Source organism: Strigops habroptila, chromosome 12 (assembly GCF_004027225.2).
Source record: "Strigops habroptila isolate Jane chromosome 12, bStrHab1.2.pri, whole genome shotgun sequence".
Taxonomy (NCBI): domain Eukaryota; kingdom Metazoa; phylum Chordata; class Aves; order Psittaciformes; family Psittacidae; genus Strigops; species Strigops habroptila.
This window is the reverse complement of record NC_044288.2, coordinates 16,308,625-16,335,230: the sequence shown is the minus strand read 5'-3', so window position 1 is coordinate 16,335,230 and position 26,606 is coordinate 16,308,625. Positions and strand designations below refer to the sequence as shown.

The window sequence follows — 26,606 nt, the reverse complement described above, 5'->3', positions numbered from 1 at the left end:
ACCGGCCCGTCCTGCCGGGGGCGCGCATTGCCCGCGGCAGGGCGATGGGCTCTGCGGGCCGGCCAATGGCGGGCCGGGGCGCCCGCGGGTACCGTTCCTGTCGCCAGGGCAACGGCGGCGGCGTTGGCAACGGTCCCGCCGGGTCTGCGCCGCCGGCCCGTCCGCCATGGGCAGCCCCGGCCGGCGCGGCGCCATGGGCAGCCCCGAGCGGCGCGGCGTTATGGGCAGCCCCGAGCGGCGCGGCGCTATGGGCAGCCCCGAGCGGCGCGGCGCTATTGGCAGCCCCGAGCGGCGCGGCGCCATGGGCAGCCCCGAGCGGCTCGGCGTTATGGGCAGGGCGCCCTGGAGCTCCCAGGAGCAGAGCACCACTAGCGCCGCCGCGCGCAGCCTCCCGCGGCGGGCCTTGGGCTCGATGGACCAAGGCAGACTGTCCGTGCACCGGTGAGGGGCTCCGGCCCGCCGGCAGCCGAGCGAAGCCGGGAGTGGGGAAGCCGGGGCCGGGGATGGGGCTGAACAGACTCCCCTTATGCCCCCCGGGCAGGGCACAGACCAGCCTCCGCCCTCCTACAGGTTGAGGAGACAGGCGGGCAGGGTGAGGCAGGAGCAGCCCCTTTAATCCCCCGGCCCTCATCGGCGTTGTGGGGCACAGCTGCCTCCTCTACCGCCGGCTGCCGGGTCGCGGTTGCGGTACAGTCATACTGCAAAGCGACGATGCTGTTGAGATTGTGACCCTGCGGAGCCGGGACACAGAGGGGAGGTGGGAGGCAGAGCCGGGGACGGGGCACAAAACCCTGCTTGGGACTGGGCAGGCGGGTGTCCTGCCCTCCTGCGGGCTGGGGCTCCGCGGGTGACACCAGCTCCCTCCACACAGGCCCTCCCTGAGCCAACAGCTGGGCCAACGCAGCAACTCTGTCGGCTCACCGGTAAGGCCCATCCCTGCCTCGCGCCCAGCAAGAGGCATCCCGTGCCCTTCGAGCTGCCCTAAGGTACAGCCTCACTGTCCCCAGGTACAGAAAGCCCTGCGGGCACTCACTGTCCCGCTGGAGACGCTGCAGGTGCTGAAGGGCCACATGATGCAGGACATGCGCAAGGGGCTGAGCCGCCAGATGCATGCACAGGCCACCATGCAGATGCTGCCCACCTTCATCTGCTCCATGCCCGATGGCACCGGTAAGGCAGCTCGGCCTGGGGATGGGCCGCTTTGCTACCTACAGCCCCACACACCTCATGGGACTTGGCCCTGAGGTGCTGGGAGGGGTGCACTGGTCTCTGGTCCATGCACTGCCCTTGCACTGCCTCTGGTGCAGGACCAGAGGCCAGGAGCTGGTTCCCTTGGCCCCTGTGGTGGTCTCAGGCTCTCAGGAGCCTCCCCCGTGGGTGAGTGACTGTCCCTGGGACAGGTTAAGGGGCAGATTATAGGGGATCTGTCCCAGCAAAGGTCTCTGACTGACACCACCTCTCCCCCACAGAGAAGGGTGACTTTCTCGTGGCGGAGCTGTGCCAGAACTATGTCCGGACCCTGTGTGTAACCCTCTTGGGTGACGGGAACCAGAGACCTCAAGTGATGTACAAGATCTTTGACATGCCAATGAACATCATGCAGGGCAAGGGGGAAGCGGTATGAGGAGGCCATGGCACAGGGTGGCTGGTGCTGGGCTGCCCAGCACCACGGCGGCTCAGCAAGGCTCCGGGCTGCCTCCCACAGCCTGGGTGCTGGGTAAGGCGTGCAGCCTGTCACCCCTGGCCATGCCTTTGCAGCTCTTCAGCTTCATTGCGAAATGCTTGCGCCAGTTCCTGGCTGGCTTCAGCAGCCCCCAGCGCCGCTTCCCCTTGGGCTTCGTCTTCCCCTTCAGCTGCAAGCAGACGCAGCTGGACAAGGTGGGTGGGACAACCCTGACCTGGGGCTGTGGCCACCTCCTGCCCAGCACATCAGTGGTGCTGGAGGCCAACAGCTCAGCCACGTGCTCTCCACAGGCAGAACTCACCTCCTGGTCCAAGGGCTTCAAGTGCACTGGTGTGGAGGGGAAGGATGTTGTGCAGTTGCTGCAGTCAGCCATCAACAAGGAAGAGGTGGGGGGCCATGAGGTGGGGGGGCCTGGCTGGGTGCTGCCCGCATGGAGGGGCTAATGATGCTTTTGCTTTGCTCCTGGCCAGCTCTATGTGGATGTTGTTGCCCTGATGAATGATACTGTGGGCACCATGATGACCTCCAGCGTGGAGGATAAGGCCTGTGAGGTCGCCATCATTATAGGTGAGCAGTGGGCACCCCCATGCCAGCAGATGGTACTGGGGGGGGATGCACCAATGCTCACCCCCATTGCTCCCCATTAGATGCAGGCACCAACAGCTGCTTCATGGCTGAGGCACAACAGGTCGAGATGGTGGAGGAGTCCAGCGGGAGGATGTGTGTCAACACTGAGTGGGGCTGCTTTGGGGACGATACCACCCTGAGTGGCATCATGACCACCTATGACCAGCGCGTGGACAAGGAGTCCTCCAATCCTGGGAAGAAGAGGTGCTCCCACCCCCAGTGAGGGCAGGGTCCCCAGGGCTCCTTGTCCACCCCTGGGCATATCAGGCCCCACTACAGGAGCCCATGGCCCCTTGGCCCCATGGCACAACTGACCCCCACGCTGGCTGCACACAGATTTGAGAAGCTGGTGGGCAGCCTGTATCTGGGAGAGATCGTCCGGCACGTGCTGGTTGCCCTGGCTGCCGAGAAAGCGGTCTTCACTGGGAGCAATGCTGGCATCCTGAGGAACAAGGATGTGCTCAAGACCCATCAAGTCCTGGAGATCATCAAGTGAGTGTCTGGGGACCAGGAGCTGCTGTGGCTGGGAGGACAGGGGGGTGATGGGGAGGACATAACTAGCACTGTATCCTCCCTTGCAGCCACGAGGATGGCATGGCCAGGACAAGGAGCACTCTGGAGACTCTGGGACTGCGGCCGAGCGAGCGGGACTGCTGTCGGGTGCAGCAGGTCTGCCGGGTGGTGGTGAGCCGTGCTGCTGCTCTCTGTGCTGCGGGGCTGGCTGCCATCCTCACACACATGTGCCAGAGCCGGGAGCTGGAGCAGCTCTATGTCAACATTGGAGTGGATGGCGAGTTGTACCGAGACTACACCAGGTGAGGAGGGACATGGGGCTCCCACCGCAGTGGGATGTTTCACGCCCGGCCTTTGCCATCCTCTTCTTCCTCTGGCAGGTTTGGGGAGATCCTGGAGAGTGTGACAGGGCTGCTGGCCCCGGAGTGCACAATCACCCTCCTGCCCTCGGTGGATGGGACCGGGCGCGGGGCGGCCATCGTGACAGCGGTGGCTCTGCGCCTGGCCGACCAGCGCAGGGAAGTGGATCAGCTGCTGTCCCCGCTGAGACTCAGCCGCTCCGACCTGCAGCGCGTCCAGGCGCTCATGAGGCAGGAGATGGACCTGGGGCTGGGCAAGGAGACCAATGCCAGATCCTCTGTCCGCATGCTGCCCACCTACGTCCGTGCCACACCCGATGGCACCGGTGAGGGCCGGGGACCTGGGGAAGGGGGTACCAAGGTGGCTGTGGCCCTGCTGATGCCCTGTGCTGGCTCCCCACAGAGCGAGGTGAATTCCTGGCGCTGGACCTGGGGGGAACCAACTTCCGGGTGCTGGTGGTGCGTGTGGCGGAGGACAGCATCCGTATGGCCAGCGAGATCTATGTCATCCCGACCTCCATCATACAGGGCACTGGTGTGGAGGTGAGGCTGAGAATCTGTGGCCAAGGAGGGGGTAATGGGGTGGGAATTGCCTCCCCCCTCACTGCCCACAGGCCTGGGATGGGGTGGGAGACTCCTTGCGGCATCATCCCAGCCCGGGCCCTGCTGACCATGGCTGCTCTCCACAGCTCTTCAATCACATCGTTGAGTGCATCATGGACTTCCAGCTCAAGCAGGACCTGATGGAGCAGATCCTGCCACTTGGCTTCACCTTCTCCTTCCCCTGCCAGCAGCTGGGCTTGGATAAGGTGAGGGGATGGCTCCAGCCCCTGAGGATGGGGAGGGCCCCGGGGTGCAGGGCAGCTGCCCAGCCCCTGCTCCTACCTCTCTTGCAGGCAGTGCTACTGAGCTGGACCAAAGGCTTCAATGCCTCAGGCTGTGTGGGGCAGGACGTGGTCCAGCTGCTGCGGGATGCTGCCCTGCGGAAACAGGTAGGGAAGGGCTTGGGTACAGTCCTCTGTCCCCAGGGTGCCACCCTGCACCTAAGTGGTGCCAGCCCCACGAGATGGCTGAGTGCCACTAAGCCACATATGTCCCCATCTCTGGTTTGGCAGCACTTTACGCTGAAGGTGGTAGCCGTGGTCAACGACACAGTGGGAACCATGATGTCCTGTGGCTACGATGACCCTAAATGTGAAATCGGCCTCATCGTGGGTGAGGAGCACTGCTGCACCCAGGGGTCTCCCATCCCTTCATCACTACCCCAGCCCGTGTAGCATGGCCATGGGGTGCCAAGCAGCTCTGCAGGGCTGTGGTGGAGGTGACACCCGCATGGGGCCTGCAGGGACAGGGACCAACGCCTGCTACATGGAGGAGATGCGGAACGTGGGCACTGTGGAGGGCAATGAGGGCCGCATGTGCATCAACATGGAGTGGGGGGCCTTCGGGGACAATGGGTGCCTGGACCACATCTTCACCAACTTCGACCAGATGGTGGACGAGAAAACCATCAACCCGGGCAAACAGAGGTGGGTGAAGGCCCCGGGGCACAGCCAGGGGGTGGCTGTGCTCAGCTAAGGCTGTGCCTTGGGTAGGTTCGAGAAGCTCATCAGTGGCATGTACCTGGGCGAGATTGTGCGCTACATCCTGCTGGCAATGGTGGAGAAACGGGTCCTGTTCCGTGGGAAGCCCTGCCCCAAGCTCCAGACCAAGGACATCTTCCAGACCAAGTTCCTCTCCACCATTGAGATGTGAGTGCTGGGCTCCGGTGGGTTTCTGGAGCCCGGGGTGGGAGAGTGTGAAGCCAGAGCCCAGGGAGAGGGGCCACACTGCGTTGATGGGGCACATGCAGGTGCTGCCGTCTCCTGCTTGTGGGATGGGGACAGTGATGGGGACAGCGGTGCTAATGGTGCCACTGGTCTGGGGCAGCGATGGGCTGGCCCTGAAAAAGGTACTGGCCATCCTGCGGGACCTGGATCTGCATGCCAGCTTTGAGGACAGCGTGCTAGTGCGGGAGGTGTGCCAGACCGTGTCCCTGCGGGCGGCCCAGCTCTGCGCTGCTGGCATGGCTGCTGTGGTGGAGAAGATGCGGGAGAACCGGGGCCTGGACCAGCTGATCGTCACTGTCGGGGTGGACGGCACCTTGTACAAGATGCACCCGCAGTGAGTGGGGCCAGGAGTGGCAGGCACCCACCAGGGACCCTTGCCTTGTGGCAGGGGTCTGGGGGGACATGGGGTGTGTGGGATGGGGGACACCAGCCCTCACCATCCCCTCCTGTTCCCTCCAGCTTCTCCCAGAACCTCCAGCAGACACTGCAGGTCCTGGCGCCCAAATGCAGCGTCACCTTCCTGCAGTCGGAGGATGGTTCGGGGAAAGGGGCTGCGCTCGTGGCGGCGGTGGCCTGCCGCAAAGCCGGGCCCTAGGGACAGCCACCACTGCCACGGCCATCACCCCAATAAAGCGCTTTTCTCCACACCTCCGCCTCCTGGGGGATGACGGGGAGGGCCAGGGGGCAGCGCATGGCTGGGCACAGCCCCACATAGCAATATATATCGAATTTATTTACATTCAGGTCCGGCAGCCCCCCCGCCCGCGGCACCGCTATGTACATAAGGCCAAGTGTAAATACTTGAATGCACTTAATACAGAATTAAAAAAACGGTCTTTACACAACACGGCACGGGGCCCCACACGCAGACAGCACGACGGCACCGCACGCACGACGCACACCCAGTGCCCCCCGGCCCCCCGCCATGGGGCTGTGGGACGCCCGGGGCCGCAGCACTGGGGGGGCCTGACTGCCGTGGGGCACGGGCATCCCTGTCTCACAAGGGGACCAGGCAGCCCTCGCCATGGGCTGTGGGGCAGCAGGGGCCTGGGGGCCGGCCGGGGCCCCCCCTGCCCCATGGCAGTGGTCCCCCAGGAGCGGGGTTGTGCCTCCATCCCCGCCACACTCAGCACTCGGCCTCGGAGACGGCGAAGAGGGCACCGTCCTGCTTGCCCACCTCGGCCACGGCGGCGGCCAGCTGAGAGAGGTTGCCATTGGGGAAGTGCCGCGCTTCCCACAAGTTGAGGATCATGGCTGTGGGGCTGGGCTTTGAGGCGAAGAAGCTGAGATGGCTGGGGGGTGAAGAGAAGATACATGTCAGGGCAGAGAGATGGCTCTGCACCCCAGGACCAGCCCTATGCTGGCCTCATCTTGGGCACCATTCCACTCCCAAGGTCCTGCAGCATTCCAGCATCCATCCACAGGTGCAGGATGAGCCCAGAAATCCCCCGTCCCCATCCACTGTGCTACCCCATCCCCAGCGCTGTCCCCATCCCAAGCCAACCTGTCAAGGTTGAGCTTCTGGGCCAGCGTCCTCCAGTCGGCTCCCCGGGTGCCCGGCGGGTCCAGGCTGCTGATGATCTTCTGGCGGATGAGGAAGGGGATCTTGAAGGCACTGGGGCCCACGAGGGCCGGGGCGCCCACCTCGCTGTCAGGGACCAGCCAGTCCGAAAACCTCGTGTCCTAGGTCAGAGCAGCAGGGGGGTGATGTGAGCCCATCCTGGAGTCACCCCCAGGAGCAGCCCCCCGCCCTGCCCTCACCTTGGCGATGTTGAAGTTGACGGTGAAGCTCTGTCCATCACCCTCCACCTGCCAGACCCAGATCTTGCAGGCCAGCTCGCAGGTGCTGGGGCTCAGGCGCTCCAGGGTGAAGGTGCAGTGCAGGAAGGGCTGCAGCCCGCTCCAGATGTGGTAGAAAGGGATCTCCTGTGGTGGGATGATGGTGGGAAGGAGTCAAAGTGGCAGAGACACTGTCCCCATCCCCAGTTGCCGGCCGGGCTCCTCACCTGGTAACTGGCGAGCAGCTTGCTCTTCCAGAGGGAGCTGGGCATGTCGTGGATGGAGAGGCGCAGGTTGTGGTAGCTGTCCTTGAAGTGCAGCACCCGGGGAGCTCCGATCAGCTGCCCCCCCAGCTGCTTCTCCAGCTGGATCACCTCCTGCCGGCACAGCAGCGGTCAGGCAGCAGATGCTGCACCCCGGGAGCACATCCCTCGCTCCGAGCCGGGATCGGGGGGTTACATGGGGACCCCCGCTGGTACCTTGAGGGTGTCCTGCGTGTCGCTGAGGCAGTAGACGCGGATGTTGTACTCGAGCGAGGGGCAGGCAGCCGGCGCAAACAGGACCAGCTTGAGGCGCTTGGAGGCCGCCATGCTGAGGGACTCCCCAACCAGGGCAAAGCGCCCCAGCTGCTCCGTGAAGATGTAGCAAGCCTGCGCTTCCAGCTGGCAGTAGTACAGCTCCGTGCACGGCTCGGCGCCCAGCTGCAGCACGTCCTGCAATACCCAGAGACACGCACCGCAGCCATGGGCATCCCCCCTCCAACACCGACCCCCGAGCCCGCCGTTCCTGGCGGATGCTCACCTCCCATGTGCCCTCGCACGACTGCTTCTTCAGCCGGATGCTCCAGTTCTCGGCACTGGCCTCCACGCAGTGACCCATGGCCAGGATGGCGGGGCGCGTGAGGAGCACCCCAGGCGGGCCGCAGCTGACGATGGGGCTCAGCAGTGTCTGGCAGCCGGCGAGGGGCAGCCTGGGGCAGCGGTGGGGGCAGATGAAGCAGGGATGTCCCAGCCCAGCAGCCCCGTGCCCTGGCAGCCCTGGCACCTACCTCACCTCCTCCTGCTTGTGCAGGGTCAGGTAGACCTCATAGATCTTCCCCCGTGGGATGGCATCGGGTGGGATGAGCAGGCTGATCCCTGGTAGCGGGGTGCAGGCAGGGGTGTGAGCCGCATGGGGACCTATCTGCACTGGGTGATGCTCTGACACCCGGCACCCACCCCGCCGTACCTGTGTTGGGGATCATAAGCCGCCCCCCCAAGAAGTTGAAGGTGCCGTAGGCCATGTTGTTGGTGCCGCGGGGCAGGGAGCGGAAGTAGCTCTGTGTGGAGAGCCGGGCCACGAAGTCGGCGCCCTCGGCGGTAGGCGAGCTGTGGTGCAGCGTGTGCCGGCCGGCACCCAGCGGGCTCAGCAGGTGCCCGTTGGGCAGCTGGAGCTTGGCCGGGCCGTCCTGGCGCGGGCAGAGCGAGCCCTGGTAGGTCATGGTGGTGGTGCTGAGGTCGGGCTGGATGGTGAGCAGGCTGGGGTTGTCTGCGGCACAGAGCAAGGGACCGTGGAACCAGGATATGGTGGGGACAGGTTAAGGACCCAGATCCTGAGGGACACCATGTCCCGGCATGGGTGCACAGCCCCGGCCCCACAGCCCTCACTCACCGGCCTTGCTGGGCTTTATGCTGACGGGCTGGAAGCCGGCAGTGAGGATGGAGGAATCGGCCACATCAGCGTCCAGGCCCCCCTTCTTGCGGCAGTACACCAGCACCCCCACCAGCAGCAGCAGCACCAGGCACACGGCCACGGCCACCAGCCCCACGTACAGTGCCACGTCCTCCGCGCCAGAGGCAGCTGCGTGGGGCAGGGTGTCAGCACCCACCGGCACCCCCGTCCCCTATCCCAGGGGACAACCCCGCCGTCCCTGCTGTGCTCACCATGGCTGCAGAGCTCGGAGGTGCAGTTGCGGGTGTCCAGCTCGGGGCCGTGGCAATCCTGGCCCCCGTTGCGCGGCGCTGGCTCCGAGCACTCCCGGCTGCGCCAGTGGGTGCACTCAGCCCCGCACACCGACCACTTGCTCCACTCTGACCAGGCGCCGTCCACTGCGGGCACAGCTGGGGGTCAGCACCTCACTGTCATCCCCTCCCCTGCCCCAGGGCCGGCAGAGACGGACACACGGGGGGTGTGAGGACAAGACAGCCGGGGCAGGGGGACAGGGACAGTGCTGGGTGCAGCGGGGAGTGCAGCATCGGCATGGTGGGAGCAGAGGCGATGCCCCGGGCAGGCGGGTACCTGGGCAGAGGGTGGTGCAGGCGGTTTTCTGCACGTTTTGGCCCTCACAGAAAGCACCCCCGTTGAGGGGCGTGGGGTTGGTGCACGTCCGGCTCCGCTTCTGCCAGCCCCGTCCACAGCTGGTGCTGCAGCCCGACCACTGCGTCCACGTCGACCAGCCGCCGTTCACTGGGTGGAGAGGGACCCGTCAGCGCCCTGCCGGCATGGGGGACACAGGGAGGGACAGGACGGGGAGGGTGACACCGGGGCAGCATGGTGAAGACAGACGTGATGGGGCTGTACCATAGACAGTGATGGCGGCGGATGCGCTGCGGCGACGGGCCACGATGTTTTTGGCCACGCAGGTGTAGTTGGCGGTGTCGGCCAGGCGGGCCTGCCGCAGCACCAGGCTGTGCTCCGGTGTCACGTAGACATTGGCGTCCAGCGCCGGGTCCACCAGCTCCTCGTTGCGCAGCCACTCCACCTGTGGGGCATGGGGACATCACTGGGTCACCCCCTCGGTGTCCCTGCAGGGAAGGGGCACCCCCAGCCGCATCCTGCCCTGCCAGAGAGCAGGGGCTCACCTCAGCCGGGGGAATACCCTCGGGAGGGCGGCATGGCAGCACGATGCCCTGCTCGATGGAGACCTCCCTGGCCGTTGGCTCCTGCTCAAAGTTCTTGCGCAGATCTGGGGAGGTGCAGGGGTGAAACGGAGGGACCGGGACCAGTGCCCCGCACCCCATCCAGGCACCCACAGACACTTACAGGCAATGCGCACGAAGGCCTTCTGGCTCTTGGTGGTGCCAGAGGAGCTCCAGGCCACACACTGGCACCAGTACTCCTCCAGCCCAAAGATCTTCTCCACTTGCTGGCGGGTGACCTCGATGCGCACCTCCATCACTGGCAGCCCTGCCACCAGTGGGCAGCATGTCAGCACCAACACGCTGGGAGGGATCCCCATGGACACAACCCCATGCAACCCCCTGCCAAGGGCAGCACATGTGGCTCCCCATGGCTGGGGCTGGTTTCATCCCTCACATCGGTGCTCACCAGTGCCGTGGTCAGTGCTGTGCTGCATGATGTGGTCGCCCTGGTGCACCCACTCGCCGTTGCACTTGAAGTAGATCTGGGTGGCGGGGGTGGCCCGGCAGGCCAGGCTCACCGCCTTGTTCTTCACGATGTAGACGTCCTCTGGCTCCAGCTGGAAGTGCGGCAGCAGGTCCTGGGATGCGCCGGACACCGGGTTGGCCACAGTCGCGCTTTGTTGAGCACCTGCAGGGAGATGGGGGCTTCAACACCTCCAGTGTGCCCGGGCTGGGTGATCACCCATCCCAGCGTGTCCCTGTGCCCATGTCCCCATGCTTCAGCACCGTCCCCCCTGCTGCCATGTGGCAGCCCCCTCCTGTCCCCGCCATCCATCAGGGAGAGCAGCAGCACAGTGGCTGCGCCCGCTGAACCAGCACCGATCCCTCATGTCCACACTTAGCGCTAATGAAAAGGAAATGTAGTGTGACCAACAAGGGCCATCGCTCACGCCTCCCAGGGCACCCGCTGCCACCGCTCCCTGGCACACTGCAAGGTGCAGGCCAGGGGCCACATCCTGTCCCACGTGCCCTGGAGTGGCACAAGGGTGCAAGGTGAGTGGAGGGATGCACGGCCCATGCCCTGGGGACACTGGCACCTACCTGGAAGAGGGCACAAGCATGGCACATGGGGGCTGGCTGTCCCCTGTGTTCCCAGGCTGCACACCTGTCCCTTGGGGGGTCGGGCATCCCCCAGCTTTGCTTGGGGGCTGTGGGTGCCACGCAGCAGGGGCCAGAAGCGCTGGGGACATGGCTTGTGGCATAGTCCCACAGTGCCCACATCCCCCAGCCAATTCATGGCCGGGTGCCCCCGCTCCCTCACCCCGCCGGCGCCTGCTGTGGAAAGAGTTAATAAACCAGGGCCCTAAATAAGCATTTGATTAACAAACGATAAAATAGCGATTGTGTCACTGAATGAAGCTGTAATTGCTGCTGCTAATTGGCTGGTTAGGATTTAATAAGCAATTAAATGGGATGGAATGCGCAGTAATTAAGTGCCTTCGTTTGGCAACCACTCGCCCACAGGACCCCCACTGCCCACGGTGCCCACCCGGGCTGACTCCTGCTCGTGCAACAGAGATGGGGACACAGGGGACATGGGAGACATGGGGGTCCCTGGGCCCTGGTTGAGCCCCCCAGGGGGGTATCCTGCTCCCCCCAGCTGGATCAGGACCCTCAGAGCTGGGGAGCGGGTGCTAAGCGAGCCCCTGCGGTGCCCGCCGGGACGGGCAAGGTGCGGCAGCTAATTTACGCGGGGAAGATAAACGGCAACCATAATGCACCGGTTATTACCCCATCAGCACTTTTACAATGTCGCTGGCAATTAATTTAATTAAAACCCCTGTCGGGGATACAGAGGCATTTCATATTTCACTGGTTTAATGACCCCCCCCAGACGCAGCCCAGGGCCGGCCCGGGGGGTCACGGCGCGGACAGGCGCTGCAGTCCCCAGCGCAGTGCAGGGCCCGGTGCCGGCTGCGGCACAGCTCCACGCATCATCCGTGGCTCTCACTGCTGTGCCTCCTGCTCAGGCACCCCTGGGTGCCCACGCTGGTGTGTGGGGCTCCATGCTGTGCCAGGCAGGGGCTGAGATGGGAAAAGACAAGCCCATTTATCCATTAAGTACCAGTTTCGCCACTGCACAGTACCGCTGCTGCCTCCCACTCGGGCATGCTGGGTGAATGTGAATGGGGGAGCGGTGCTGGGGACTGGCCTTGTAATCACACATGAAATGAGTACAGCAGTCGCCGAGCTGTGTGTCTATCACCATGGAAGCGTGGGGGCCAGCAGCAATGGATGGAGGAGGCAGGATGTTCATCGAGTCCCCCAGCACCCACTCAACCAGGTACTGGGGGTCTTTTGGGTAAAGTGGGACCACAGGCAGCAAATGAAGCTGGCGATATGCAGCAAGCATCAGAGTTGGGGGGCTGCCAGGCACCCCCACAGGTGCCATCCTGCTGCTGGGCGCTGTGTGGGGCAAAGTGGCATGGCTGGGAGGCTGGAGCTGGTCTGGAACCCCGGTGAGGGATTAGAGGGGCTGTGGTCTGGGTGCCCCATGCACTACAGGCACCCCATCCATGACAGAGATTCCATCCATGATGGGCAGCCCATGCACTGTGGGCACTGCATGCACAATGGGCACCCCGTGCACCCTGTAGCCACACGATGCACCCTGTAGCCATCCCATGCACCCTATAGCCACCCCATGCAGCACAGCTACGCCAGCCACCTCTGTTATCTCATGCACTGTGGGTGCCCCACATGCTGTGGGCACCCCAAACCCCACGCGTGCCTCTATCTCTGCAGGCTCTGCCATGCACTGTGGGACCCCATGTCCCATGGTCCCCCCACATGCCATGGCCACCACATGCAGCGTGGGCACCCTGCATGCTGCAGACGCCCCACGCAGCGTGGGCACCCCGAAACGTGGGCAGCGGCCCCCCACGTGCGCCGGCTCCCGCATCGGCCTCGCACTCACCTGCCGCTGCGTTGCCATGGAAACAGGCGAGATGCTTATGTCACCTTGGCAAAGGGAACCGGGAACTTCGGCGGGGATGGGGGACGGGGACTGGGGGGGTGGTGGGGTGCTGGGTTCCACTCAGCCCCAGGACCCCCCCGCCGTGGCAGGGGCACAGCCCAGCCAGGGGATTGTGCAGCAGTCGAAGGGCTAATTGGGAGCGCAGTTTGCTCCAGTGCCGATAAATGACAGCCCGTAAAGCCAGTGCATTAAGCAGGGCTTTATTGTCAATTATTGCTTGCCCACGTGGGCTAACGAGGGCACTGGCAGCCCTGACAAAGGGGCAGGGTGCTGGGGTTGGGAGGAGGGCTGTGGCACCCACCTCGGGGTGCAGAGGGGACAGGGACACCTTGTGATGGGCTCCAAGTACTCCCCTTCACCCCAGCATTGTTGGACCCCCAGCTGCTCCCAGTCCCCCGCCCCTTGCACAGAACCCCCCTGCTCCCTGTGCCCCACAACTGCTGCCACCCACATTGGCCACCAGCCACTCACCACAGCACCTGGGCCCCCCAGCATCAGAAACACCAGGTGTACTGGTGTTACTGGGCAGGTAGAGACTGCAGGACACTGCACTGCCCAGTATGGGGGGCACTGCCAGGACCCACCAGGCACCAGCCTGGTCCCTCTCAGGGGGCTGATCCTGCCCCGGTGCGGGTGCCACACTCCCAGCAGTGCTGAGAGCAGCACACTGGCACCTCGGTGCCTGCTGCGGGCAGACACCGCGAAGGTCAGCATGTTCTTGGCGAGGAGAGGCTGCCCGCGGGTGGCTGCGGCAGCGCCAGCACAAGCACCGGCACACCAGTGTGTGCCCACTCTGGAGGGAGCAGGCAGCAGCTCTCCCGTGGCACGGGTCTGCCAAATGCTGCTGCCCAGCCAAGCCCAGCACACCGTCCAAACCCAGCCTCCCCCTGCCTGCTACCGGTCACCTCCAGGGGTCCTTACAGTGGGGTTGGGACCTCAATACCAGCATGTGCCTCCGCTGCTGTGCCCCCTCCTGCGGACCCCCCCGAATCCCTGCGGGATTTGCAGCCAGTAGGTTCAATCCCAGCTGGAGGCTCATCCATCGCACCCGCGCCAGGCCTGGCACACCATTAACATGAAAGATTTCCTTGCACTTCCCAGTGCCCGGCCTGTGCCCCGGCAGCAGGTAATTAAAGCAGTAATTGCTGCTGATTGCCACGGCCTAAATGAGGGCAGGGTGGGTGTCGGGGGAGGGCAGAGGATGCCCGGCTGTGCCTAGGGGAGCTGTGGGTGCCAGCCCTGCCTGCCGAGGGGTCCCTGCTGCCACAGAGCATAGAGGAGGGGAGCTGGCACAACTCACTGCAATCATAAAGCTTGTCTGAGGCTTTGAGCCGGGCACCATCCTGCCAGGAGAGGCTGGCTCCGAGCCACAACAAGCCGGTGCTGCCCCTGGGAGACCCCCAAACAGGGAACACAGCATTGCTCTGCATTGCTCAGCTGCCTGCAATTGCTCCAGCACTCACCTGGAGCATCTGAGCACCAGCAAACGCTCCCACTGCACCCACCTTCCCACCCCACACAGCCCCACGGTGATGCCAGGCGGGTGCCAGTGCCAGCCCTGGCCGGGCAGGGAGCCAGCAGGGTCGGATGCCAGCGCCGGGCAGTAGGGCCTGGCTCCCGGCCAGTCTGGCGCGTGGCGAGCACTGGGGACGATGAGACGGTGGGCACAGAGTGCCAACGTGTACTCTGTGTCCAACAGCCACAGTGCCCCCACCTGCCCCAGGACCGTGCCCCCAGTTTCCCAGTGTGTCCCCACAAGCTGGATGCTGTCTTGGCTTCCATGTGTGTGTCTTATGTGTGCCGGCCCCATGGCCATGGCAAAGGCTGGGTAGGGGCGGTGGGGCTGGTGGGTGCCGGTCTCCCAGCGAGCTCATGGCAGTGTCTGGGCGCTGATTAAGCGAGTGCTCATTATGAATGAATTAGTCGGGCGGGTTTGCATGACAATGGAGATGCCTAATTACGGATCTGAGCTGATACCGCTCTCCCCATTACATGCAATTTGCATGTGCTGGGGCAGGCAGGGCTCCCTGCGAGCTGTGCCCTTGCCCCGCCTCAGTGCCCCAGCCATGCCCAAGCTACCCTGTGGCCAGGGTCTAGAGACAACGGTACCAGCAAAGGCAGACGGGGGTGGTAGCCCCACCGCAGGGTCCAGCTCTGCCTGCCTGGGGGCTACTGGCCCTGGCACCCAGTGCTGGGCACCCTTTCCCAGGCACCCATGGAGTTGGACCCCCCTCAGCCCCATGGCACATGCAGAGCCCTGTTCCGCACCAGCCCTGGGTGTCTGCTGAGCCCCACAGCCCCCCAGACCCAGCATGCCCACAGGACCTGTGCCAAGCCAAGTCAGCCCATCAGCAGCACTGAACAAGGAGAGGATCCTGTCCCGGCTCCAGATTGGTGGGGTATGGGGGGCTCTCCCAGCCCAGCCTGGCAGTGGGATGGGGTGGCGGGGACAGGACTGGCCCAGCCCTACATGCTGGGGTCCTGAGCCCAGGGAGCTGAGCGGTTTCCTGTGTCTCCTTTAACTGACAGTGAAGAGCAAACGCTCCTGCTGAGCCCTGGCCCCGCTGGGAGGAGTGTCAAGGTGACCCTCAGCCCTGCATCCCCGCTGGAGCAGGGATGGGAGACGGTTGGGGTGCTAGGAAGGCCCCTCCAGTCACACAACAGTCCCGAGTGCTGAGGTCCAGCCCTGCGGCCTCTTCCCCTCCCACCCATGGGTGCACACAGTGGTGACAGCAGCCCCAACAAGGGCTGGCTGGAGGGGGACCCGACGTCCTCATTCTATGAGCAGGAGCCCCAGGCAGGGCAGGGTCTGTGGGGGCCAGGGTGAGCTGTGGTCTGCCTGATACCCACCGGGAAGCAGCACCCATAGATCAGGCAAGCTGCAGGGCCAAGGGGTACTGGACAACTGGGCCTGACTAATTGAGGATGGGGTCCCAGTGTGCCCAGCCTGCAGCCAGCCCACCCCAGCCTCCCTGCAGGCAGACACACAGCACAGGGAGCAGCGATGGTGCTGACACCAAGGGTGCAGGACATGCACAGCGCACGGTCCCCATGCCATCATCCCTCAGGCACTGGCACCATTCCCAGTGTAGTCCCAGCCACCGCTGGCCACTCAGGTGGGACAGGCATCAGCTTTACCCACAGTTGTGAGGTGCTGCGGTGGCTCCGGGGGTGCCCAGCCTCTGCCAGCACCACCCGCGCCTGGGTCCCCTCCTGCCGGCACCTGCCAGGCCCTGCATGGTTTGATGTAGTGCCAGCCCCACGTGGCACCAAGCCAGAACAAACAGCCCTGGGCAGGCTGCGTCTGCCGCGTGCTCGCACTGACAGCCGGCACAGCGGCTTCCCAGCCACGCAGCGAGTGCCAGTGCTGCCCGTCACCCTCTGCCCTCCTGCTCGCCCACACAGGCACTGCTGCCCAGCCAGGCACAGGGTATGGGGTGCTGATGGGATGCAGCAACCGAAGTGCCAGGCTGTAGGGCACCAGGTTGTGGGTACAGTGGTTGGGGGCTGCCTGCTGGAGCCAGAGGGTCTCCAGCAGCACGGTGAAGCTGGTGGCAGCACAGTGAGAGCAGAGCGCATGGACCTGGCTAAAGGAGGTCTGGGTCACATTTGTTGGGGCAAGGGCAAGCCTAGGGGCAGGAGGTGCTCTAGGGCCTGGCACCGGCTGCCACAGATGCCAAGGGAAAGGGCCACAGCAGTGCTGGGCTAGGGGTAGCTCTGGGGCAGAACCCTGAGCCTCTGCCCGTGCCCACCCACCAGCACAGCAGTCGAGAGGAACAGCCACCGTGCCTCGGGTGCTCACCCTGCTCTGCTGCCCATGGGTGAGCCTCAGCTCCCGCTGCCGCTCTCGCCGCCGCTCTCGCCGTTCCCCTGCGGGCACCGGCAGCAGAGCAGGCAGCAGAGCAGGCAGCCCACACCGGGGATGCTGCTCCACAGCTGCAGGCAGGGGCCCTGTGCCTGGACAGCCAGGTTCCCCAGTGCCCAACCTGTGCATCAGCGTCCCCAGAGAAGGGGTCCCTGCCATGCCATGCCGCGCCGTGCCATGCCATGCCAGGCTGGAGCAGCAGCCGGTGCGCAGAGGCCCAGCCCTGGCACGTCCGTGCCGAGCAGTGGCCGCGCCGGTGGCTGGGCTCAGTCTCGCCGCGGCCGGCTGTGAGCTGCCTGCCAAGCGATGGGAACCAGCTCCTGCATCGCACTGCCCCGAACCGCGCTGGCACTGCCGGCCCCCCCCCCCCCCACCTCCCGCCGCAGATCCGGTGTGGGGTGTCCTGGTGCACCCCCCGTCCCGCTGCCCCCCACCTCCATCCATCGCCACGGCGCCGCGAGTGCCATGGGGACAGCAGCACTCCATGCTGGGGGTCGGTACCCACAGCACCCTCCATGGGGGAGGGTGCCCACCCACCGCGCCGGCTCTGCAGTGTCCCCCTGCAGACGGGGCCGTGCTGGGAGCGCTGGGCGCGGGGTCCCCAGGGGTGCCCGGCCGGGAAGGACGGGTGCGGGGAGCACGGGGGATGCAGCCCCGCTGGATGCCCGCCCGGCGCGCCGAGGCCAGGCTAGGGGACGTCTCCGGTGGTGAAACACGGGGTGTCCCCCCCAGACCCCCAGCAGAGCGCACGTCCAGCCCCGCGCAGCTCCCCGCCCCCAGCACGGTCCTTTGTCTGCAGCCGCCACTTCCAGGCTGCCGTGACACCTGCCCGCAGCCGCCAGCCCCGGGCAACCCCCTCACTCCCCGGCCCCCGGCCCGGCAGCCGGTGTCGCTCAGCCCCGGGGGTCTGGCCCAGCCGCTCCCTCACCCGCCGGGTCCTGCCCGATGGGGGGGAACCGGGGACAGCCGGGCTCCGGACCGTCCGCGTCTGCAGCAACATCGATGCAGCCCCGCGAATCCCCCACGCAGCGGCCACCCCCGCGGCGTGACAGCAGCTCTCCAGGGTATCCCGTCACCACGGCCCTCCGTGTCCCAGCCAGGTGATCGGGACGGTAGGGACCCCGTGCCGCGGGCAGGGATGCTGTGCGTGGGGCAGAGACCCCCTGTGTGGGGCTGGGACCCCATCCGCGGAGCAGCTCCGCTGTGGACACCCGTGCCCGGGGCTGGCAGGGCCCCGGGTGAGCGGAGCCGTCTCGGGGAGGCGGCAAGCGCCAGCTCCGCCAGTGCGGGCAGCGTCCGCGGTCCAGCTTCGGCTGGGCACGGGTGCGCGGCGTCCGTCGGCACGGGGGGGGCGGCGGTACCTGCCGTGGGACAGGTGAACGCCCCCCGACCGGGAGGGCACCCCGCGGAACCCCCGGTACTCCACAGCCGACCAGGCACCACGCACAGAGAACGGCCCCCGGGAGGGCACCGGCTGCCCGCAGGACGCCCGCAGCCGCCGCCGCTCCCCGGGTGACCTTGTCCAGCGCCCGGTGCCCGTTCCCCGCCGCACTCCCCCCCCCCAGTCCCGCCCGGATCCCGGTGCCCGCGGGGGGCGCGCGGTGACTCACCGGCGGAGGCGAGGAGGGCAGCGGCGAGCAGGGCACCGAGCGGCCCCGGCGCGGCGGTGGTGGCGGCGGCGGCGGCGGGGGCCCGGCGGCGGCGCGGCCGCGCACCCATGGCGCGCCCCGCGGAGCGCTGCGGGGCGAGGGAGCAGGGCGGGCCGCGCTCCGCGGTGCCCTCAGCGGGCCATGGCGCCACCGGCCCCCGCCACCGCCACCGGCCCGGCCCCGCCGCTGCTGCCGCCCGCCGCCGCGCCGCTCCGCTCCGCCCGGGCGCCGCCAATGCGGGGCGGCGAGCGCGGACCCGCCCGCGGAAGGGACGGCGCAACAGCTGGGCGCGCCCCCGCCGCCGCCCCCCGCCCCGCACCACCGGCACTGCACCCCCCAGGCTGCATCTCCCTTCCGCATCCCGCCCCGGGACGGCGCGGGGGGTCCGCAGCCCTCGTTCGCACCCCCCGGGCACGGTGCCACCCCCCCGGCACGGCATCATCCGCCCGGGACATCCCCCCCGGCACGGCATCCCCCCACACACTGCCGTGCCCCTCATCCCTGCTGCAGACCTGTGCCAAGTGATGCCCAGGGGTCTCCCAGCCCCGCCTGGCACCCCACGGGTGGGTGCCGGGGGCCACCCCAGGAGAAGAGGGTCCTGCCCGCACCCTGCCCGGCCTCCACAGCTCATTCTGGGCAGTGTCATGGGAGTGGGGCCACCATCTTGGTGGGACCATGTGCCACCCACAGGGAGCCACCTCACTGCCCCACACGTGGCCCTATCCCCAAGGTGCCCCACAAGCAGCCAGGCTGGCCTCTCCCAGGGGATTTGGCTCTGCACCTGCTGCAGCATGCGGCCCCTTTCGTCCCAGCACCATCCCTGCACCCAGCCAAGGTGCCATCTCCAGCGGCCAGACTGCAGTATGGGCATCGGGTAGGGGGTGAGGCTGCACTAGGGTACCCGAGGGGCTCCCCGACCCCTGTGGGAGCCAGAGCCTGTGCCAGTAGCGCCGAGCAGCTCTCTGTCCCCAGCAGTGGGGACCAGGCAGGGGCAGGGCTGGGCAGAGGCTCCCAGCGCCATGCAGAGATAATTTCATTAGCAGCTCCAGGAACAATTAACAACTGCTCTGATGCCTTCAAGAGCTGAAGCGGGTGAGAAGCCAGCTCGGCTCTCCCAGGTGGCACTGGCTGTGCCGTGGCCTCCATCCGCCCCAGCACAGCGCTAGCAGTGCTAGGCAGAGCCAAGGCCACCGCAGCGCAGCCCCAGGGTGAGCCAGATCCATCTCCCACCATCACAGCCCTGCCAGGGGCCTCCTGTACCAATATGCTTGTGCACGGGCCATGTGCGCAGGCAGGGCAGTGCACGCAGGTGGCACCCATGGGAGCCTGCTCCGATCCCACCATGCTGCCCCAGGCAGTGCCCTGAGCCCTAGCACATCCTGCATGGACACTGGTGGGGGCCCAGACAGGAGAGGGGACCCCCAGCCTGCATAGGCAGAGCCCTGGTGCAGTGATCACCACCCTCCTTCAGGCTGGCTCCTTATTACTGATGGCATTTGCATGGAAACAGGATGTTTTTACTCCTTGCGGCTCCATCTGCTCCTGCTGAAGTCACTGCGCCGCACACGAGCTCCCGGGGGGCTGCCATGGGAACCGGGGAGAGCTCCCCCGCAGTGCCAGGACCCCCGGCCCAGGCTCCTGCAGTGGCCAGGACGCCCAGCCCGGCACCCCCTGCCAGTCAGGGGTACTCCGTGCGGATGGCACCTCTGCAGGGCACCCAGCACAATGCTGCCCTGGGGCAGCATGGCGGGGAGGGGGCTCGGGGCCCCAGTGCGGTGCCAGCCCCATCTGCTCCTTGCGCCGCTCTCCCGGGATGGTTTCCAGCTCCTGCTATGACAGCGGTGCCAGCAAAAACACTCCCACTGCCCAGGTACCGGGGTGCCGGTGCTGCCTGGTCCTGCCTTGGCTTCACCTGGCTCCCTTGCCATGTGCTCATCACATATGGTGCCACGCGGGTGCCATGCCAAAGCCACTGTGCTTCACCCAGCGTGTCCCCCCTGTGCTGCGGGCCAGCATGGCCAGGCTGTCAGTGGGGACGCGACAGGGTGCACTGATGAATTAATAGACTGTAATTAATACAGATTGGGGAGATCACTTTCAATTCTGTTTGCTCTGCCTCTTGCTGAGGAGGAGATGAGGGGATGGATGAGCTGGATCCTGCTCCACAGCTGCTGGAGCCATGAGCCCTGCTGTCAAGGGGCTGTGCCAGCCTGTCTTGTGCCCATGGGGGCACTCAGGACCCCTGACCACCACCCAGGGGAGCATGAGGGGCCACAGCATGTGGGGAGTCACAGAATCTGGGTACTTCAAGGAGGGGAATGCGGTGCCTGGACAGCCCGGTTCCCCCAGTGCAGCATGCTCAGTGCCTGGGTGTCCCACAACTGCCAGAGCCCTGGGGGTATGCCAGAAGTGCTGGCCCCACTGGGTGCTGTAAATGGATTATTGCTGAGACTAATTAAGATGGAATTAAAAATTAATTCTCCTCTCCAGCACGCCGTGGTCATGGCTCAGCCGCGTGCTACAGCCATTGTGCCAGGGCTTTCTCCTGGAAGAAACTGGACTGGGGTGGAGATGGAGGGAGGGCATTGCCCGATTAGTGGTGGTACCCGGCTCTATGGGCTGCGGCTGCCGCCTCCCTGTGGACATCACCACCCTGGCACTGTCCCCTGCTCACCATGAACCCTGGGTGCCATATCCAGCCAGGCCAGCCAAGGCAGCTCCCATCCACCATCCTCTTCCATGCCCGACCTCATGCCCGGCCCTGGCAGCCACGGTCAAGGCCAGCCCCGAGATTTTCTAAACTCCCATCAAATATTCAAATAGGTATTTGAGCTCATGTATAATGGATCACCCATGCGCTGCCTCCCCATCCATTTGTGGTATTTAAGGAAGTCGAATATTAAACACCATTGTATTAGCAAAACCACCGTCTGCTTAATTGAGTTACAAACGGGGAAGGTGCTGACGAATAAACAATGCATAATGCATGGCGCCCCGAGCAGGATGCGGCCCGGTCCCCGGCGCTAGGCATGGACCAGGCTGATGTGCAGTGCTGGGCACAGGAGGGTTTCAGTGGGGAGCGGGCATCGGCGCTGCTGGTGTCCACAGCAAAGCCAAGGGTGTGAGGAACATGTGAGGGACGTGCAAGAGCATGGCACAGCATGGGACAGCATGGCATGGGGCATCCCAGGCCTCATCCTGCACAGGGATGCTCAGAAATGGAGGCAGTGGGAACAACCCCAGCCACACAAGGAACAGAAAGATTGTGACAATAAAAGTAAATAAATGTGGATGTTGAGGACCTAATTCTGATAAGAGGATTTTCAAAATTAGCCATTTGCAAGAGCAGATTAACGGTGTGTGGTGCCAGGGGCAGGACGGGCTCCATTAAGATGCATGGCAAAGCCCATCCCAGCACAGCCCACTCCTCTGCAGCCCCCAGCACCCACAGAGCTGCTCCCTGGTTTGTAAGGAGATGGATTTGCTGCTGCCATGGGGGAAAGCAGGGTGGCTGGAGGGGCTGGGGCTCAGTGTAGTGCCACCCAGCACATATGGGTCCTGCACACACAGTGCCATGGTGCCAGGACCTCACTGGAGAGTGCTGGGGGCCAGCAGTGCTGGACACGAGGGTGTGCACAGTGGTGGCACATGGCATGGGGTCCTCGAGGTTGGGCCCGGCACCCCCAGCCCAGGCATAGGGTGGCTGCACCAGTGGCAGCGAGGGGCTGGGACAGGGAGGAGTGGGGTGAACAGGCAGTGAAGCCACTGGCCTGCACACTCCATGGGCACCCCACGCCAGCCAGCGCAGTGGGTGCTTTGGGCTGAAGCTGGTGTTGATGCCCTCCGGCAGCACTGTGGGTGCTGCGGCAGGGCAGCCAGCACCCAGCAGCCTCCTGCCCCTGCTCAGCCTGGCTCCATATACCCTGAGCTGAGCAGGGGCAGGAAGCTGCTGGGGCTCCCAGAGGCTTTTCGCATCCTCTAACTGGGGTTTTCTACCCAGGCAGCCAAGCAGAAATCTCATTACAGCCTGGCACAAAGGCAGTGCCCCTGTCCCCATCCCCACATCTGGCTGGGATGAGCACAGCTGCGAGCAGCTGAGGGTGTCCTATACATGGGCAGTTGGTGGGGCTGAAAGTGGCCATGCGTGGGGCAAGGGTGGTGAGCTCACAGGCAGGGCAGGGTGCGGGCAGCCCCGGCACCCCAGTGCCCAGTGCTTCTGCAGCAGCAGCAGCAGACGACAATTAATTAGCAGGGCGGTGGGAGAGCAGCCGGCGGAGCTGCGCAGGATCGATGGGCGCATCGACCGCCCGGGAAACACCAGCACTCCCAGCCAGGGATGTGGTGCTGGGGCAGGGATAGGGATGGGGAGTCTGGCAGGGAGCTTGGCAGCCCTGCGGCTGGGTGCTGGCAGGGGGGTGGCTGTGGGCTGCAGCATCACCAGCCCCTCGCGAGGGGACACCAGGCTGCACAGGGCCAGGAGGGAAAGGACAGGCACTGGTGGCACTGCCCACCCTCTGCTCTGTGCTCCAGCAGTCCTGGGGCTGGCAACAGCTCCCTCCGAGCCAGAAGAGTGACTGGTCCCTGTGCCATGCTGGGAGGATGTGGGGGTGCTAATGGAGCCCCCCCTTTTCCTGCCTGCCTCTGCCAAGTGGGAAGTGCAAGCCTGTCCCTGTGGAGAAGGAGAGTGCTCAGCCGTGTTGCAGAGCCTGGTTGCCATCCAGATGAGAAGTGACAGCAAGGGACCCTTCTCAGGTACACGTTCCCACTATACAGGGCAGGAGATGCTGTTGTCCTCTCCCCCTTCTTTGCTACTGGCACTAGGGATGGCCCTACAGGCACTTAACCCCTTCCTCTCCCTGCAGACCCCTCTATGCAAACCCCACTATGCAAACCTGCTCTGCAGCCACCCCCTGTGCAAACCAGCTGTAGGAAAACAGCCCAGCACGGGCAGACAGCATCAGCACTGCCATGCTTGCCTGCCCCACACTGCAGGGACAGGATGCAGCAGGCAGAGCCCGAGACCACAAGCAAGTCCCATGGGTGCAGCCCCTCTGTGTCCTGCCAGGCGTGGAAGCCCAAGCATGGAGAGGTCCATGGGCCCCTCACCTCCCACATCTCCCGCACCGGCAGCTGTCTCCAGGGAGGTTGTCATGGGAACGGTGTGTTGTAGGTACCCCTCACCCTGGGTACCCCTCCCTGCCTGCCATGGTGATTCCAGATAGAAGGCGAGCTCAGGGCCTGGCAGGGTGGGTAGGGAGGGCTTGGGGCACCTCCTAGGGTTCTATTCCCCCAGAAATGCTGGCGGTACTCGGGGATGGATGTCTCCTGTGCGCCCAGGTCCCCCCTTCCAGGTCACAGAGTATCCCTGCAGTCCCAATGCAGGCAATGGGGCAGGGAGGTGGGTGCAGGCAATGCAGGAACAGCCATGGCACAGTCCCAGCGCCCGCAGCCGCGCTGCCTGCCCACTCCCACGGTGAGCCAGCGCTGCCTGTTCTTCCCGGCCCACACAGCCTGCCATGGAGCCAGCTCCTTCCCCAGTTACTCTGGGGGATTTTAACCCTACAGCACCCACCGGTTGCAATGAGATGGGTGCCTGCACCCATCTTGGCACTGGGTGCATGCCAGGGGCAGGATCTGTCCTTGCTGCTGGAGCTGTCAGAGCTGGTGGTGCAGGGAGAGGCCGCGCTGGCAGGCTGCAGAGCCGAGGCACAGGCTGCCCGCCAGTTGCCAGCAAGGTGACCCTGCACCGGTGCCCGGCACCACCGACCTGCACTGCTCATCACAGAGGGGTACACGGGTCCCCTCCCTGTGCTGTGCTGCTGTCCCCACCCCTGCTCTGCCCCACAGCAACCCTTGCCCCACACCCTCCCATCCCTGCTGTGCCCCACCCCACCCTGACCTCTATCTCCTGCTGCACCACACTCTGGTCCCCTCCATCCCCATCCTTGCTGGCCTCCTTGTGTCCAGTACCCCCCCCGCCGCATGTCTGCTGCCATCTGCCTCTCCCTTTTGATTAGTATTAATTTTTAATTATTATTATTGACAGGGCTGCCAGCTCGGCTGCCAGCTGGGACATCTGTCCTGCGTGAGACAGGCCAGGGCAGCCCTGGCGCTGCTGTGCTCACTGGGTGCTCCCGGCAACTGCTGCACCCACCCAGGGGTCCCCGAGTGCCCCCAACCTCCACCCCGCAGGCAGGGACCCTGGTGTGCAGGAGCTGAGGATAGAAGCCCTGGGCTGCAGGTGGGCACTGCCAGGCCCCCAGCCTGGCGGGCCTGCAGGGCTGCCAGGAGCCCATAAAGCCACAGAGATAAATGGCTCCTATTACTTTTCCAATCAAACGAAATCCCACCGCAGCTGCATGTGAATGGCAATGAACTGTGGCAGCATGCAGCAGCCTCTTCCACCACCCCACCACCCCCCAGGTAACCTTGGCCTCCCCACACGGTGGTGCACAGAGGACCCCATGAACACAGCCCCCTTGCACCCAGCGTAGGGATGAGGAGACAGGAACAGAGTGGCCAGGGTGGGACTCAGCATCAGAGCCAGGTGGGAGGCTACGAGGGGAACATGCCAGACAGGGGAGTGGGTTGAAGGGGCAGAAGGACAGGCAGCCCCTGGCCCTCACCCAGTTCATGCTGCCACTGGTGGTGGTGGTGGTCACAAACAGAGGCCATTAACCGTGCATTGGATGGGGGTCCCAGCATCCCATGTGTCCCTCGCTCCTCCACCACCCCTCTCCAGCTTCAGCCCTGCCAGCCCCACAGCCTGTGCCCCATACGTGGTTCCTGTCTGCCTCTCACCTTGGGGAGTGAGGGGCAGCTCTTCCACCCCACCGCAGGCAGGACAGGGTGGAGGGTACCCCACTGCAGGCAGAGCGGGCAGGAAGTGCCCCACTGCAGGCAGGGCAGGCTGCCAGCCCTGCCGTGCCGTGCCGGAGCTGGCCAAGGCCGGGCGAGCGGCACCATCGCGTGGCGAGGGGCCGGTAGTGCAGGCAGAGCCCGGGCTGCCGGTGCGGGCACGGTGCGGGAGGAGCGCGCCGCGCACACCGCAGCCCTCAGCCGGACCCGCGGCTCCTCTCCCCCTGCGCAGGCAGCCCCGGCTTGGGGGTGCTGATCCCCCCGTCCCTGTCCAGCCCTGCGGGCAGTGCTGCCGGCAGCGCTGCCGGCAGCATCCCAGCCTGGTTGTCCTGCAGGGGAGGGCAGCAGGGTCCTGTCCCTTTTGTACCGGCGCAGAGAAGCAGCCCACGGCCAGCACGTGATGCAAGGACATGGGGATACAGCCTGGCACACCGCATGGACATGCCTCACCAATTGCACTAGCAGAGATATTGTCAAGACTCTGCCCTTCTGTGAGACCAGCTCTCTCCAACCCCAAGTGCAGGCAGCAGCCCCAGGAGCGGGCAGGGCAGCACTGGGCCACCACAGGCACCACGCAGCATTAGGGACGAGTGGCTCCAGCTCTGGGCTCACCGGGAGGCACGGGTGGGCTGGACGTGCTGCCCAGGATAGGGCTGAGCTGGAGCTGCCGGGGTGCTGCTGGAGGAGGCTCCTCCTGAAGGAGAGCTGCAGTGAGGGCAGAAGCACAACCAGCACTGTCAGGAGGGGAGCAGGCATCTCCGCCTGAAGAATCCGTGTAAGCAAGAAGGAAGGACAGATCCCACAATCAAAACCAAAATGAAACATTGAAGGACAGAGCATGGGTTGGGCTGGAGTAAGGGGGCGGCCTTCTGCAGCCAGGACCAGGACAGCCGGGAAGGACAGCAGAGGACATGGGCTAGAGAAAGGAGGAGCCAAACTTACAGGGCTCAATGGCTTGGGGCTGTGAACCTGCAGGTCTGGCACCAATAAACCCTTGAGAAGCAAATAAGCTTCCTATCACCTGTGCTGCAGGTGCCTGTGAGAGGGGATGTGGGCAAACACAGCCCGAGGTGGGTGGTGTGGGGACTATGCTGTGCTGTAGCCCTGACGCTGACCCTGCAGGGACACTGCACAGCCCTTGGCTGGGAGCTGCTGTATCTGAGCAGGCAGAGCTGTGTCCTCCCTCTGTGAAGCTCTTGGGAGAGATGGAGACCAGCTCCCCAGGCTGAGCAGAGGAGCTGGGCTCTGGTACCCTCTCCCACATCCAGGCTCACAGGGCAGTAAGCCGTGCCTGTGTCTTAGCCAGGGGGAGGACAGCACCCAACATCCTCCCAGGGACTATCCAGGGTCCCCCAGAGCAGAGGAACACCCCTGCAGCCCCAGGGAGAGGGGCAGTGGGGGAGGCAGGGATCACAGAGTGCCCCAGTGATGCCTGGGTGATGCCAGCTCTGTACCCCTGGCCCTGCTCACTCAGCAAGCAGATAGAGAATATGGCAACACATAGTCCCCCTCCCAGGAGACACTCCAAGCAAGAGCCACCCCAGGGTGCCAGAGCCCTGGACCCAG

The 26,606-nt window shown here is 65.1% G+C and overlaps 2 protein-coding genes across 6 annotated transcripts; one reads left to right on the top strand and one right to left on the bottom strand.

The window, feature by feature from the left end:
• Positions 1 to 358: 358 nt before the first annotated feature.
• Positions 359 to 5,840, top strand: HK3 (hexokinase 3). 3 transcript variants are annotated; one of them, XM_030503896.1, is made up of 19 exons: positions 359 to 441; positions 872 to 923; positions 1,008 to 1,170; positions 1,470 to 1,618; positions 1,759 to 1,878; positions 1,975 to 2,070; positions 2,155 to 2,251; positions 2,332 to 2,515; positions 2,648 to 2,803; positions 2,893 to 3,126; positions 3,205 to 3,509; positions 3,587 to 3,726; positions 3,873 to 3,992; positions 4,080 to 4,175; positions 4,299 to 4,398; positions 4,529 to 4,712; positions 4,779 to 4,934; positions 5,113 to 5,346; positions 5,472 to 5,840. In XM_030503896.1, exons 1-19 carry the CDS (start codon positions 413 to 415, stop codon positions 5,605 to 5,607), a joined length of 2,751 nt encoding a protein of 916 aa, XP_030359756.1. In that variant the 5' UTR covers positions 359 to 412; the 3' UTR covers positions 5,608 to 5,840. The 3 variants fall into 3 exon arrangements, with proteins under 3 accessions (XP_030359756.1, XP_030359757.1, XP_030359758.1); XM_030503897.1 differs by lacking the exons at positions 359 to 441; positions 872 to 923; positions 1,008 to 1,170 and adding an exon at positions 1,314 to 1,377; XM_030503898.1 differs by lacking the exons at positions 359 to 441; positions 872 to 923; positions 1,008 to 1,170 and having other exon boundaries at positions 1,570 to 1,618; positions 1,979 to 2,070.
• UNC5A (unc-5 netrin receptor A) lies at positions 5,811 to 18,423 on the bottom strand. 3 transcript variants are annotated; one of them, XM_030503894.1, is made up of 16 exons: positions 18,144 to 18,423; positions 10,098 to 10,319; positions 9,813 to 9,956; positions 9,632 to 9,735; positions 9,351 to 9,531; positions 9,069 to 9,236; positions 8,714 to 8,878; positions 8,442 to 8,630; positions 8,019 to 8,318; positions 7,840 to 7,927; positions 7,593 to 7,761; positions 7,271 to 7,504; positions 7,019 to 7,168; positions 6,774 to 6,938; positions 6,517 to 6,695; positions 5,811 to 6,304 (listed from the first exon to the last, which is right to left on the bottom strand). In XM_030503894.1, exons 1-16 carry the CDS (start codon positions 18,250 to 18,252, stop codon positions 6,139 to 6,141), a joined length of 2,733 nt encoding a protein of 910 aa, XP_030359754.1. In that variant the 5' UTR covers positions 18,253 to 18,423; the 3' UTR covers positions 5,811 to 6,138. The 3 variants fall into 3 exon arrangements, with proteins under 3 accessions (XP_030359754.1, XP_030359753.1, XP_030359755.1); XM_030503893.1 differs by lacking the exon at positions 18,144 to 18,423 and adding an exon at positions 10,733 to 13,028; XM_030503895.1 differs by lacking the exons at positions 9,069 to 9,236; positions 18,144 to 18,423 and adding an exon at positions 10,733 to 13,028.
• Between the last annotated feature and the right edge of the window lie 8,183 nt (positions 18,424 to 26,606).

Coding starts and splice junctions, on each gene's coding strand:
- UNC5A (XM_030503893.1), bottom strand. CDS start 10,928: ATGAATTGGCTGGGGGATGTGGGCACTGTGGGACTATGCCACAAGCCA. Junction 9,532..9,631: donor AGGGTATTCCCCCGGCTGAG/GTGAGCCCCTGC, acceptor CATGCCCCACAG/GTGGAGTGGCTGCGCAACGA. Junction 7,762..7,839: donor CACAAGCAGGAGGAGGTGAG/GTAGGTGCCAGG, acceptor CCGCTGCCCCAG/GCTGCCCCTCGCCGGCTGCC.
- HK3 (XM_030503896.1), top strand. CDS start 413: ATGGACCAAGGCAGACTGTCCGTGCACCG. Junction 924..1,007: donor GCAACTCTGTCGGCTCACCG/GTAAGGCCCATC, acceptor CACTGTCCCCAG/GTACAGAAAGCCCTGCGGGC. Junction 4,935..5,112: donor TTCCTCTCCACCATTGAGAT/GTGAGTGCTGGG, acceptor GGTCTGGGGCAG/CGATGGGCTGGCCCTGAAAA.